The sequence below is a fragment of the Myotis yumanensis genome, unplaced genomic scaffold, assembly GCF_028538775.1.
Source record: "Myotis yumanensis isolate MYYU_CA2020_CCGP unplaced genomic scaffold, mMyoYum1.0.hap1 SCAF_15, whole genome shotgun sequence".
NCBI classification, from domain to species: Eukaryota; Metazoa; Chordata; class Mammalia; order Chiroptera; family Vespertilionidae; genus Myotis; species Myotis yumanensis.
In genome coordinates this window covers 47438320-47453361 of record NW_027223766.1, presented here as the reverse complement: position 1 = coordinate 47453361, position 15042 = coordinate 47438320, and the positions used below count along the sequence as shown (strand labels likewise).

General features: G+C 34.2%; 1 protein-coding gene across 2 annotated transcripts in view; it reads left to right on the top strand.

Moving 5' to 3' along the window:
- PCMTD1 (protein-L-isoaspartate (D-aspartate) O-methyltransferase domain containing 1) overlaps positions 1–15042 on the top strand; it is a 44397-nt gene that overhangs the window by 19894 nt on the left and 9461 nt on the right. Inside the window, exon 3 of one of the 2 annotated variants that reach the window (XM_070392315.1) lies at positions 4823–4925. In XM_070392315.1, coding sequence (XP_070248416.1) covers positions 4823–4925 — 103 coding nt within the window. Of the gene's footprint in view, positions 1–4822; positions 4926–10439; positions 10931–15042 lie in introns of those variants that run through there. The other variant, XM_070392316.1, reaches the window with a different exon arrangement.

The following is a 15042-nucleotide window of genomic DNA, read 5'->3' as shown; positions in this document are numbered from 1 at the left end:
CCTCTCTTTTTGATGGGAAATAATTTATTTTTCAAGAAAGATAAAATAACAGTTTAAAGAAGGAAAGGAAAAAAGAATAGAGTCTGTAAAACTATGATTACAGCTAATAAATATTAGATCTATCCAACTTCTGAGGAAGTTTTATTTTTTTAAAAACAGTCTCCTTTTTTGGTTTGTATTTTGAGAGCATTTAAGTCAAGGAAGGGAGGATTCATCCATAAAAATCACTTAGAACTAGACCCAAAAAAGGATGTTGTATGCTTCCCGTAATTATCTGAGTATGGTGAATCAGCTGTGGCTCTCTTGCTTCACAGCGACCTTATTAACAGAAGTTCTCTCCTTATTAAGGAACTGTAACACCATGGCTCTCAGCCATGTTTCTCTCCCAGTCACAAGATGCGGATGACAGGTGCTCACCATTGGAAGTGGTTCTTATCCAAGGGCTTACTCTGTAATCTAGAGGAATCCAGGCTGAGGAAGGGAGAGCAGGGCGTCTGTGCTTTGATCATACAGATAAGAAGATATTCTTTGAGGAATTTCCATTAGCACTCCAGAAACACACCTGTAAAGGTTGGGTTATCATCTTGAGAGAGCTTTTGTTATTCAGTGTGGGAAAGATAGGTTTATCTTAAGGAAATTTCTTGTGATTAAAGTTCATTTAAAGCAGTTATTCATAAATTCATGTTTTCCCCAGATCATCTCATTTTGACAGCTTGTTGAGTTTCAAATTGAAGATAAATTCTTCTTGTTTCTATTCTCTTCTCATTAAGAGTCTTCCTAGAACTAAGGAATTTCACAAAGATTCTTGTATTTAATTGATTCTCTCAGTATTATCTTATCATACCTAGGGAACCCCATTGCAAAATAGGGTACAAGAAAAGAAGCTTCCCAAGTCCTCTGCTTCCCAGAGTTGAATTAAATATCAGAACTGTGATGGCAAGTTATTCTGATAATCTTTCTGATTCGGGTAGGTATGGTTCTCTATTCTGATCCTTTTTGCTTAGGGTTTCGCTATAATATCAAGGTTCATCAGCTTAGTCTCTTCCCTAGTTGCTGAGTTAATAGGAATGAGTGTGGAGAGACTGCCTGAATCTTTCCAACACTGTGTATTTCACTGCCTCAGCACTATGCTAGTTCCTAAAGGTGAAACACTTCATAAGCTTGTGTGCTTAACAGGAAACTTATTGCCAACATATGTAAATACCAACAGCTGCTGTATTGTCCAATACAGTTAAGCTGTATGTTGCCATCATGGTTGGTCTCTATACTCTTTCTCTTAACCTCAGGGTAGAGACCTCAGATACTCATGTTTTCACTTTCGTTTTAGCCCCACTCAATTCAGTGAACTTTAGTAAATTTGCAGAGTTGTGCAAGCATTACTGTAATCAAATTTGAGAACACTTCCATTGCCCCAAAGAAGACCCCCAATTTCCAGTTGCATCCATTTCTGTCCCTACCTCAGCCCCGACAAACACTCATTTACTTTATGTCTCTGTAGATTTGCCAAGTTTCTGTACATTTCTTATAAATGGTATCATACAATATATGGTCTTTCATTGATATTTCAACATTTTTGTTTTATTTTTTTGTTAATCCTCACCCGAGGATATTTTTTTCATTGATTTTTAGGGAGAGTGGAAGAGAGAGGGAAAGACAGAGAGAGAAACATCAGTGTGAGAGAAACACATTGACTGGTTGCATCCTGCACGAGCCCTGACCAGGGCCTGGGTGGGGAGAAGCTTGCAACCAAGGTACGTGCCCTTGACCGGAATTGAACCCGGAACCCTTTAGTCCACAGGCCCACGCTCTATCCACTGAGCCAAACTGGCTAGAACGATATTTCAATATTTTAGACATTTAGTTTACATAAGGGTTTGAGTCCATCTCTGACTCTTTAACACTTTCAGATTTTGTGTAATCATTTCTAAGATTCAAGTGTAATAAAAATAGCACTTATATCTATATACTGTAATCAAATTTAATTAGTATAAAAGCCTAAGTGACCGTTATGACCAAATGACCAGTCGACTGGTTGCTATGACACACACTGACCACCAGGGGGGCAGACGCTCAACACAGGAGCTGCCCCCTGGTGGTCAATGTGCTCCCACAGCCAACTTCCCGTGGTCCCTTCCCCATGGCTGGCCAGCCCCAATCAGCCCTGATCCCCAGCCCCAATTGGGACTGGGCAAGACAGTCCCTGATAGGCGCTAATCGCCAGCCAGGCTGAGGCATCCCACCCGTGCACGAATTTGTGCACCGGCCTCTAGTTCTAATATGAAATCAGGGTTGAAAACCATATGTCGGTTATGGTTTTGCTTCCACAACTAACCAGTTCTGTATACAAGGAGAAGGGCACACATGTTAAGTCCTAACGATTTGTACCCATCTTTTACTGTATAGTATATGAAGCACTTTTACATAATTTGCATGCTTTCCTAGGGACCCATTTTATACTGTAGGAAAGACTTCAAACGGCAAGTGACTGATCTCAGATTATGCAACTGTTAAGAGGAGGAACCAAAGTTGGACACTAGACATCTGCCCTTAAATTCACTTTCTCACCACCCACAGTGTTTAGATTTGAGTCCTCAGTTGAAATGGTGGACCTTGAATTAGTTCATGTTTAGAGCTCTGCTACTTATGTATTATGAAGTACTTTTTGCTTGTGGCTATGTTCTGTAAATTAGCTTGACAATTCTGAAGGTACTGATGACTGCATTCAAATGTCAAACAAAGCTCTCAGATTTCTTTGGCCTTCCTCATGAAGACGTCTACCATGCACATCACACTCATACAGCCTTTTAGGGTACTTGGAGTAGGGGGATACTGGGGCATTGTGTATTGTATGGGGTCAATATGGATGTAAATAAGAAATGTAGATGGACACTTCATACCTATACCTAATAATTACTGACCTTTATAAGCTTTGATTATTGACTAACTGGTAGGTGATAAATGAGTTAGATTAGGTCCAACTACTGTAAAAGAAAAACAGTCACTAGATTTTATTATATTGGTATTATTTTATATTTGTTATTGCTCTTAATAAATGGTCTATTGCCAGCCTTAAAAATCATTTCCAACATATACGATACCTAGATTTTTCTAATAAGTATATTTATCTTAATAAGCTTTGACTTCTGTTATGTTTCTATTTTCTCTTTAATATTTAGTCATTAAAGATAGTGGTCAACTGTTATAAGTTTCATTTTTTAAAATATGTATTACAAAAATTAAGCATTTATTATTTCATAGAAAAATATCTCACATTAACAAATACAGAATAGCATTGGAATTTACTGACTACAAAGTCAAGTTTACACTCCATCTGTTAGATAATATTAGAAAGTGTTAACACTTCTTTGGATACAGTTTCATTTTTTTCTATTGGCAGTTTGTACCTTTCTATTAGAATTACGTTGTTTATTTTAAAATCTTTTACTTTTTTTCTTTGACTCACTCTTTTTAAAAAAATATTTTTTATGGCCTTCAGAGAGTAAGGGAGAGGGAGAGGGAAAGAAATATCAATAATGAAAGAGAATCATTGATCAGCTGCCTCCTGCACACCCCCTTCTGGGGATGGAGCCTGAAACCTGGGTATGCGTCCTGACCAGGACTTGAACCCTGACCTGGTTCATGGGTTGATGCTCAACCAGTGAGCCACGCTGGCCAGGCAGAATCATTTTTTTTTAAATAATCAAATGCAATATGATAGAAATATAGTAGGTTAAAGCATTACCTTTATCTGATTTTGGACTTAAGATAGCTTATGAACATTTTGGTTTAATTTTTATAGTTTAGGTAGTTTCTAGGTCACAAACCATTTTTATGTGCCTTCTAAACATTCAAGCATGATAATTGGTGACTGATTTTTATTGTTATTTTAAAATTCCAATATAGTATTTTTAATGACAGTCAGTAGGGTACACATCCAGTTAAGTAGTTCCTATGATAGATATAAGGTACAGTACATACGTCCATATAAGATAGAAAAAATAAATAGCACATACGCAAGCACAAGCTATACACTTTCTCCTAGGAGACCAATCTCTAAACTAATGTAACAAATGTAGAGTAGAAAACCTGGTTGGCTCAATTTCAGAAATTCGAAAATAAATAGTATAACTGGATGGATTTGTGGGTTGGGGGGGCAGGCAGCATGCGCAGTAACAGCAGCCTATGAAATGTGAATCCAGTTAAGTCACATTGTCAGTAAGCGGGTAACCAGGGTGGGGAAAGGAGCCATCCCAAAATCTTCAGCGGCTGAGAAAGCTCTCCCATTTTCCTCATTCCTGGAATGTTACTCATCCTTGGCTTTCTGTAAAAAGATATACCAAGTGAGAAGTGTGAAGTATGGAACAGGAGAGTAAAATCAGCTCTGTAAAAAGTTGACTGATAGCCACATTCTGCTAGAGACAGTGGGAGCTCCAGAAGGCATAGAATGTGGTCTTGGCCCTTGAAGTTAGCAGTCACTGGGTAGTGGTGGGATCCTGTGAGATATTTTTATAGTATCTAATAGCCCATGGTTTTGAGATTTTTAGAATTACTAAATTTTTAACCAACGATAAAAGAACTTAAAACTTCATACAGTATGTGACTGTTTATTTGTCAGTATTGTCTGGACAAATAAGCATTATTTTGTTTTTTAATTAAAACAGTATAAATTCTGAGATTTCCATGTAGCTTTTTAAATCTGCGGCTAGCAGATATTCACATATTTCAAACCCTCTTTAAATGTTCCTGTGATAAATGAGCAAAAATTAAGCTCTGTAATGACTTACTATTTATTTTTTAAATAAAAGTGCTGCTACGATTGCAGGTCCTTTTGGAATAAATCATGGGATTGAGCTTCATTCAGATGTGGTGGAATATGCCAAGGAAAAACTGGAGAGCTTCATCAAAAATAGTGATAGCTTTGATAAGTAAGTATTTATATATATAGTTTTGGTTTTATAGCACTTCTAAATAGATATGTGACATGTTTGTTCCTCAGTAGTATTCATTCACCCTAAATTGTTCCAATTGAATGCAGCAAAAGTCAATGTGGTATAAAATGAGAAAAGAAGTTAACATAAAAATTATTCTGTGATACAACTTTTATTCTTTGTAAATCTATAGTAAGTTATCAATAAATGAAATAACTTATTTTTTAATCTTTTGCTTCTGTCACTTATTAATAGGCTAATTATCATTCATTAAACATAATGCAAGTCCCTTTTCTGAAAATACAGAGATGCTTGATTAGAATGCTTTCCTGGAACTGGTTTTATACTTTTGGGATAGTAATTTAGTAGTTCTGCCCTCTTCAGTTGTCACACAAGGATGATACCTGTTAGCATACAAGGGACTTTCTTAAAAATATTCAATTACTTTGTAATATATCTAGACGAAATTATGATAGAAATACATTGATCTATCTTGTGATAGGGTAGTGTTTGAGAAATTTGTTTATAAAATCATTGTTTTGAACTCGTACTTCCCCTTTGAAGAAATACTGCAGTCTTTTGTTCTTCAGCTGACAGGGAAGTTTGTTTGGTGCGTAATATTTCTAACATTCAGTAATGATAACACCATGGACCAAGGGCTTCTTATGCTAAAGTATGAACTCTGAAATTATGTAAAATTTGGAGGGCATTTATTTTTCTCAACCAGTCATATTTTCAAAGAACATTTAAAAGGATAGAAATCACAAGCTTGCAACTTAGTCATTTTATACAACTAAGTTTTAATGCAAAACCATTCAGAGTTCCAACTCAGCTTGTTGGAGGTGAGAAACTTGGAGGAGTCTGAATCAGAGCTGAGAGCTTTTTTCTAGAGTTTAGGCTTGGGAACAGTGCCAAGAAGGAAGCCAAGAAGGACTGTGCATGTCTGCTGGAGTATACTTTTCTTTCTTGTCCTTTCTCTGCCTCTCCTCCCGCAGACCCTTGTCCTTGTCTTTCATTCCTCTTTGCCATTGCCACTTTTTATCTGTCCTCTGGCAAGAGGCACTTGATTGGTTGAAGAACAGAAAACTGATATTCTGCAGTAAAATAGAGGAGGTTTTGTGTCTACTTAGATGTGGTTGTAACTATTATTAAAGACCACAGTCAGGCAAGCTTGGGAGAATTTGAAAGTGCTCCGAATTTATTTTGTTCTATAATTAGTTCAGTGGCTTTGAGCAAGCCACTTGAAATTTCTGCATCAATTTGCTGAATGCCATCCTTTAGGTTATTTATGCTTCCCTTTATAAATGAACATTTAATTCATATTTTGAATTATTTTTCAAGTGCTTACCGTGTTGGTTCATATATTGTTTCCAAGAATAACATATTGTTAGAAACAAAATAGTTTTTAGCCCAAGTAATTTTATAAGAAATTGGTGTTCAATTTTGGCATCCTTTTGTATTTCTAGCTGTCTTATGAATAGATTAGTAGCATGTTAAATGCTTAAAATGTGGATATAAATATTTTATATCATTTATTGGAACTTATTTTAAACTTATTGAACTTTTATTGTTTTAAGATTTTTTGTTTTGATGCTAAAACTATGTATACGTTAGGACCTTTTGAATACATTTGAACTTAAAAAAATATAAAAGTAATGTTAGTAAAAGTAAATGTTTAAGGCCTATTGTAAGGCCTTTATATATGTGATAGTAATACATTTATTTTATGTATCAATATATAATGACACGGATAATGCAGTTATTAAACAAGAGGAACAAACCTCAGGAAGTGTCTTGAATCACTGAAGCATCTCTGTACAAGTATTTTTGGAGCTCAGCTGCCAAGTGGGCGTGGTTTCAGGAAACAGTAAAATGTCATTATTTAAAGCATTTTTGTGTTGATGTAATTTAAATAGCAAATAATCTGTAACAGATAAGTTTGATGATTATATATATTGAAGGGTCTCAATTTTTCTAAAACTGTATTCATCTATATATATAAAAGGCTGATATGCACAGTGTCCCCTTGGGAGTTCGACCGAGAGACCGGGAGTTCGATAGCTTGCTATGATGTGCACTGGCCACCGGGGGTGGTGTGGAACGAAGGAAGATCCTGGCCGGCAGCTGGCAGGTGGGGAAGGCCAGGCCTAGGGACCCTACCTGTGCACAAATTTCGTGCACCGGGCCTCTAGTATAATTATAAAATGATCGAATTTCCTTGGCTGTATTTCATATTATTGCATTATGCAAATTTGTTATTCATAAAATGATGAATCATAAAATGTGATGTGACTGATCTAAATGTCTCTCTTTAATTTCTAAATGGTCCTTTTCATTGAAATAACCAGTCAGATTTTATAATATAGTTGTTTTTGAAGTGTTGCAACTAATTTTTAAAACTGATTCTTATATTAATTAACTGGTCTGAAAAATTAGTTCTAGAAATATTATCTATTCTGGTTTTCAAAGAGTATTCTGAAATATTAGTTACACATTTCAGATTATAAAATTGTTTTGTCTATAAAGAGCAGTAGGTACTGGGAAAATATTTCATTTTGCATAAGGCAGTAAGTGGTTGGAAAGTAAATAATCAGAGTTGCTGAGTCATTCATTGGCTTTTCTTTTTATATCACTCCATTTTAGAGACAAATTATAAAGATAACATAGTTTTCTTTTAGTGTTGATGATTTTCTTGTAATTTTTCTTGATGTTTATGGAGAATAATTTTTATTTTAAATTTTTTAATTAAAAAAATGGTTATGCAAAGTGCTTTTAAAAACCTGATTTCCAATCAGTTTCATTATATTTAATTGTGTCATCAAAATACATATTTTAATTTTAAAAATATAAAGTAACTCAGGAAAATTGATTGCTATTTATGCATTCCTTAGTACACATTATCCTGGATTATGTGTAACATGGAGAATAGATAACTCAAACATAATAGTCTTCCAATCTTGTTTACCCTGTTGGTTTGGATCTTTTTTACCAGTTCCTTTTTTGAAAGTATTGTCATGTCACGATTTAAATTGAATCTTGAAAGTTTTCTTATATATGTCTTATGGACTCCATAGTAAACTTCCAAATATAGTAGGTGAGGGGGGAAAAATCGATGAACTGCTCAACGTTACAATATATAATGTCAGGTGACCTTTTAAAAGATACAAATGTGTGTTTTTGTGTGTGCTTTATAAAATAAGCTTGGTTCCTGAATCTTCACAGTAGTATTCCTTCTTTTAGAAACAATAGCATTATAATGCATGTACTTTCAAACTTTTTTTCCTACACTTTAGACCTGTAGCAACAGATGAAATAACTTGGAGAAACTACACTGGATTCACTGTACTTGGAGATGGGAGGAATGGGGGCGCTCTCTTGTATGGTTTATTCCTTTGCTCTTCCTAAGTTATCCCCAAATTCACTGAAATACTGTTATAAAACTGACATTTGATGTCAGGGATCCTCTAAAACATTGGCAGAATTTTCCAGTAAAGGACCAGGTAGTAAATATTTTGGGGATTCCGGGGTTAAATGGTCTCTGTTGCAATTGATCAACTCTGCTATCATGGAGCAAAAGCAGCCATAGACACTATGTAAACAAATGGGCACAGGGCGTTCTCTATGTGCTATGCGCCCTTGAGTCGGCTCCAACCCCTGGTGACCTGAATGAGTGATGTCCACAATGTCCTGTACAAACAGCCCTGCTCAGTTCTTGTAGACGCACTCCTATGGCTGATTATACAGTCAGTCCATTGCATATTTGGTCTCGCTCTTTCCCTGCTGCCTGTTATTTTTTCCCAGGATTATTGTCTTTTCCAAAGAAACTGCTTTCTCATGATGTGCATGAAGTAGGACAGCTTCGGTTTTTGTCATTTTTGCCTCCATCAATGTTTCAGGTTTGATTTGCTCTGAGACCTTCCTGTTCATCTGTGTGGTGGTCCAGGGTATCTCATGTAGACTTTATGTATAAAAACAAGCAGCAGGCAGGATTTGGACTGCTACCCACAGTTTGCTGATCCCCATTCTGCTCTTCACACAAACTTTCTAGAACATTTTATTTAGCCCCTATGGCAGGGGTGGGCAAACTTTTTGACTCAAGGGCCACAATGGGTTCTTAAACTGGACCGGAGGGCCGGAACAAAAGCATGGATGGAGTGTTTGTGTGAACTAATATAAATTCAAAGTCAACATCATTACATAAAAGGGTACGGTCTTTTTTTTTTTAAGTTTTATTCATTTCAACTGCCCGCGGGCCATAGTTTGCCCACGGCTGCCCTATGGTCTACTAGACAAGTCTTTGGGTCTACGTTTTAAAGGCCCTTAGGTGTCTGGCTTTCATGAGAGAAGGAGAAGGTTGGGAAAGGTCAAATTATATGAATCAGTTTTGTGCATGCACAGTAAGCAAAATAATCTCTCCAGGTGTGGTTAATTGGAAGAGTAAGTCAATTAAAGGAGCCTGAATAGTAAACCTTTACCCTATAAATACTTCGCAAATGAGTTGGGAATTGGTATAGCATTTATTTATAGCTACATTTATATATTCATATAATATGTAAACATGTGCATGTAGTTCACTGGCTTCCTAAAGTGCCTGCTTTGGAGCGTGCCATTTCCCTATAAGACAATAGATCCTATGCTGTGAATTACTTTTGGGGGCAGAGATGAGTGGAAGAGACAATGCGCTCCTCAAATTTAGTTGAGGTGTAAGTTTTAAATTAATTTCAGAGCTAGTATAGTATTTTACTATAGGAAATTTAAATGATATATGGCAATGTGTAAGTGTCATAATTTTGTTTTCAATGATAGGTTTTTATTTTTCCTGCGCTCTGATCTGCTTTGGAAAATTAATACTTATATATTTTGTCAACTTTGCCTAGTCTTTAAGAGAATTATAGCACACTTGAAGTGGTTTCACTATCTAGAAAAATATATTAATAGTATTTAAAAATATTTCTCAGATATTTGAAGATTTTTATGTGCCAATGTTCAGATAATAGTTCCATAATAATTATTACAGATTGTAAACAAAATTTTTAATCATGGCAAACATTCATATGGTGAGACAGAGAAATTCTTAAAAATAGTCCTTATGGCTGTCAGTGATATATTTTAACATAAGTTAAATGGCCTGGGGAAAAGTTTAATGGCTTCAAATACATTATTAGGAGAAAAAAATTATTGTTGAAATACATGAAGATTCACCTTTGTATGAGGTACCTGTCATATTTCCTATAAACACTTTAGAGATCGGTGGTGTGTTTTTTATTTTCCTAAGGCTTCATTCAATGAAAAATTATTGTATTTGCTTTTAACACTTTGCTTTACATAATGCTTGAATTATTCTGAGATGATTTTGATGCATTTGAAGGGAAACACTTGAAAAGGTAAAGTCATTGGTCTAAAAATTTTTTTTTAATTCAGTAGCTTCATTTTTTATTGTAAGAGGTTTTGAATGGTTTAACAGCATTTGGAGATCAAAAGATTAACATATCCCTGAGTTTTCTTCACAATGGAAAGTTCTGCAGTTTCATCTTATTGTAATGAAATGGTCATAGCTCTTAAAACTCAAAATGTATACTTTGACAAAGTGTTTTACAAAAAAGAAGTTTCTGGGATTTGGCAGCTTGTTTTGGATGAGGTATGAGAACAAGGTAGGATTTTTTTCCTATGTCCTTGAAATCCTTTATTCCATTGAAAAATAGTCTAAAATTTCAATGACAGCATCCTGTGGCACATGATAAACTAGGTGTGCAAATTGTCAGCCCCCACTTCAACAGTATTGAAGGGGAATGTTGTTTTTTCTACTCTCAGTCAGCTCCTAGACCTAGACTATCCGTCTAAGAGGGAAGCTGCAGGGCAAGGCTAGGTCACCCTGATCTCCTAGCAGCTTATCAAAAGAATTATATGGGCAAGTTGGCAAGGTCCCTGCTGTGAACGAAATCATCTGTCCGTCTCAAGATGAAGATATCCAACATACACCTATAAAGAAAACCACTGCTAAGGTAAGTGATTAGCATCCTGGTGTTATTTTGAGCAATTATTCATGCTGTAAACCAACATATATGTGTTCTCTATTTTCTCACAAATGATTTTCAGTGTACATGTTAGTAAGAGTATGTCAAATATTTTTTCCTGTCTGCATAAGAGAGTAAAAAGCAGTAATTAATATTTAAATCAATAAATAAGTCTAGAATAAGTGAATTTGTAGTTATTACATACATTTCAGAACTATTTTTTATGCAGATAACATTTTTAGAGATATAATTTAGTGTAATTTAGGAGTGTAAGTCATTTATATCTGGGAAATTGTTTTGGAAATGTTCTTCAAAGAATAAAAATGATTGCTGCTTTTCATTTGAATAACATAAAATTTAAATGAAGTTTCCTAAATCAAACATAAAAACTAGGGAAAGAATGCATGAACCATACTTTTATGAGTAAAATTATAACCACATAGAAATATTTGGTAGACCTCTAGCCAGTTTTTTTTTTAGGTTTCATTTAGTGTGTAGTTAATGTGAAAAGGTTGAATTTGAGTTTTCTCTCACTATTTTTAGCTTAGATTTTATATGTAAATCTCTAAGTAGTATAGTACTATTTTGTAATGAACTGAAAACTTCTGGTGAGTTTATTGCTACAGTCTTCCAGATTATACAGAAAATGTATTTGTGATTTAAATAATGTCGTTAGCCTGTAGAGGTCTATGGAAACTTAAGGTAAGATGTAGCTTTCAGAAGATGGTAAAGGCCTAAGGAAGAAAATGTTTTCTTTATTTTTCTTCTCTACATTGGAAGAATTAATAGGATTTGCAATTTACTCTGAAAACATGCCATCATCTATGTCTGAAAGTAATAATTTATTCTTTACATATATGATACGAATATATGCTATAGATATGAGCATATCTATAAACATTTGCCTGACAACTTTTCATCATAGAGTTTTGGAAAAAATATTATTAGTTCAATTGGTACGACTTCATTTACATGAAATGCTGTTATAAAAGTCATCATTTTAATAACAGAATACAAAGTGTCTTAAGTATTATCCTTAAGTACATACCTAGTCCGAAATATAAAGCTCATCTATAAGTTTTTTATTAGGAAAGATGATCGATAGCTTATTAATGTATGAAAAAAATGTAAATATAGGCAATTTGAGAGTTGTTTTCTTTATTAATATGAAGGATTCTGGTATTATTTGGTGTAAAAGGTCATAGTGGTAAGTATAATAAATAATCTCTAGATAGGATACTCTCTGGTAGACACTTTCTTTATAATTACTAAATTGGTAGTTACAACCTTTTTGTAATGTGTTTGGTATATGAATACACTATTATGTTCTAGATATTTTAGGTTTCTCCCGATTTTACTTTGTCCTTGAAGTCTTAGTATTTTGTATCTAGAAATAGTTCAATCCTTTTGAAATATTGGCTCCAATTCAACTCAACTTTCAAATTTAAGTATTCTTGTAAAGGAAATTAATATAAATATGTCAAATAAAAGTGTAAAGACCCCATATGCATATGTTAGACGTATATGTTCCATTTGCACTAATGGAAATTATTTATAATTTTAGAGATCTGTTTTTTCTCTAATGATCCTTTGTAATACTTATCTACATTGAAGCAAATATACTTGTTCTCATCTGATTATAAGGGAAAGCATCAAATTGTTTCCTAGGATAAGGGTGGCTTATTTAAGATCTTAAAAATATAGAACAGTTGATTTATTCATAAAAGGAAAGAGTTTATTTTGTTTTACTATTTGAGTTTTGCTTTTTAAAATTTGTTTTGGCATTTTTGGAAAAAACATACGTGCATTCTGTAGCATTAAGCTACAGTTATTTATAGTAACAAATTCAGTAAAAGAAGAACTATCATGTTGACAGAGTGCCATAGGCACTTATTTTTTTTACTTTTTTTTTTTAATCTGGGCAAGTTTCTCTTCTGTCTTGAGATTTTTGTGAATAGTAGCTTCAATTTGTCAACTTGGGGTTCATATTCAAAGTTAATAGGTGGAAAAGTTGACAAAACATTTATGTTTGTTGTATGGTTTTCTTATTTAGTAAATGTTTTGAGTACTGGAATAGGTGATGGAGATACAATTAATTCAGAAGAAATATTCAAAGACAGCAAAAAAACCAGGAGAATATTTCAGAGGGGTGATTGTGTTAAGGAGAAAGTCTTTGACGCTTCTCTATTTGCATGTGATAAGTAGAAAGACAGTAGCTGAAATGTATGTGGTTATTGAAATATATCTGTTATTTATAAATACACACATTAATATAAAGTACATATTGATATATTTTACTTTTTCTGTACTGAATCTTTGAAATCCCAGGTTAATTTTATTCGTACATCTCAGTATGGACTAGCCACACTTTAAGGACTCAATATCCACATGGTGCTAGCGGCTACTCTCGTGGGTATTGTGTCTCTAGATTGTCCTGTCTCATCTTTAAGATCATGGCTTCTCATTTCTCAGGGAATCTTTCTGTACTTCCCCAGGCCTGTTGGTTTCCTTTCATCCTCAGTTTTATAGAATCATATTTCTTTCCTTTAGAGCACTTACCATCGTTGTAAATTAATCTTTAGTCAGATAGTTTGATCCTCTCTCGTCCACAAATACAGGCGTGGATGTTTCCATGGTATTTCCAGTCTTTATACACAACTGGTGCTCAATAAGTAGAATTTGACATAATGAATTTTGCTGACGACTATAAGGTAACTTGAACCAGAGTCACAAATTTCATTTTAGATCAGGCACTAAATTTTTGCAAATTAATTTTGCTGGGATGAGAATGTATAAAATATCACTAATATGAGAAGTAGTTTTAATTGTAAATTGTTCACTTGTAATGATGTTTTTCTAGGTGATAGCTCTTTAAGCTATCACATATTTTTAAATAGGAAGCTTTTAAAACAGACTTGATGGTGAAACAGGGTTTAATAATTCAAATTTTTATTTAAATTTTATGGTCATGTTGAAAGTTATGACTGACTTAAATTATTATAAAAGTAAATATTTAAAATGAATGAAGATTTTAGATAAACTTCATTGAAAATAGTCTTTTTCTTTTTAAAGAATGCTTACTGTGAGTTTGATAAAATGATTAAACCACCTGATCCACAATATCTAATTACTTGAAAGCCAACAAATCATATAAATTATATTTTGGCCATATTTTAGATAATCATATGTTGTAACATAGTCTTGAATATAAAAGATAAATTAAACATCTTCCCTATTGTAGCTTAATTTACACTTTTATGTGTGCTATACACGTGGAAAAATGAGGTAACTCTTAAAGAGTTGGATAAGATTTCATTGCAAAGCTAATATTTGAACTGTATCTTGAAGGGATTGTAGGCATTTATCAAAGGAACAGCACATCCACAGATACAGTGTTTCAAAAACACTTTATAATAGTTCCTCTAAGGCAACTAGGAGCAAATAATTCAACATAGTATGTGTTGGTAGGGGCAGAGCCAGGAAATGATTCTGGAAGGACAACTTGACAATGGCGTCATACAGAGCCCACATGACTTTCTGAGGAGCTTGAACCTATCCTGCCTGCCCTGTAGGGAGCAAAATAATGGAAGAGGGACCTTAACGTGTGAGCAGTGAGGAGGCAGTTACAGTAAAAGAAATAATGGGGCATACACTACCTTAGTGTGGGGATATGGAGAAGAGATTATAGGGTATACACAGTTCACTCACCCACACCCCAACCCCCTCAACCCTTCCCATCCCACCCCCACCCTACTGTACCAAGAGGACAGGGTGTAATTCTGGCAAATTCTTTAACTGTCAAGGATCCTAATGTGTCTGTATTTTAATGAAAACTTACCGCGTAATAAGTCTGTTAATTACCAAAGGATAGGATATGCTTACCAAGTATAAATGATTGTGATTCAAGCAGTGTCATTTTCCACTGCATGCTGAAACTTTTAATGTAAATTACTTTTTCCTTAAATGATAGCCTGATTTTGCTGTGTGGTCATATTAATTTTAATTTACTTAAGAGTGAAAGGATATTTCATTAATTAACTTTAAAAATGATTACATGTTTTAGTGTATTGAGGTTGTAACTATGCTATATGTTAGAGACT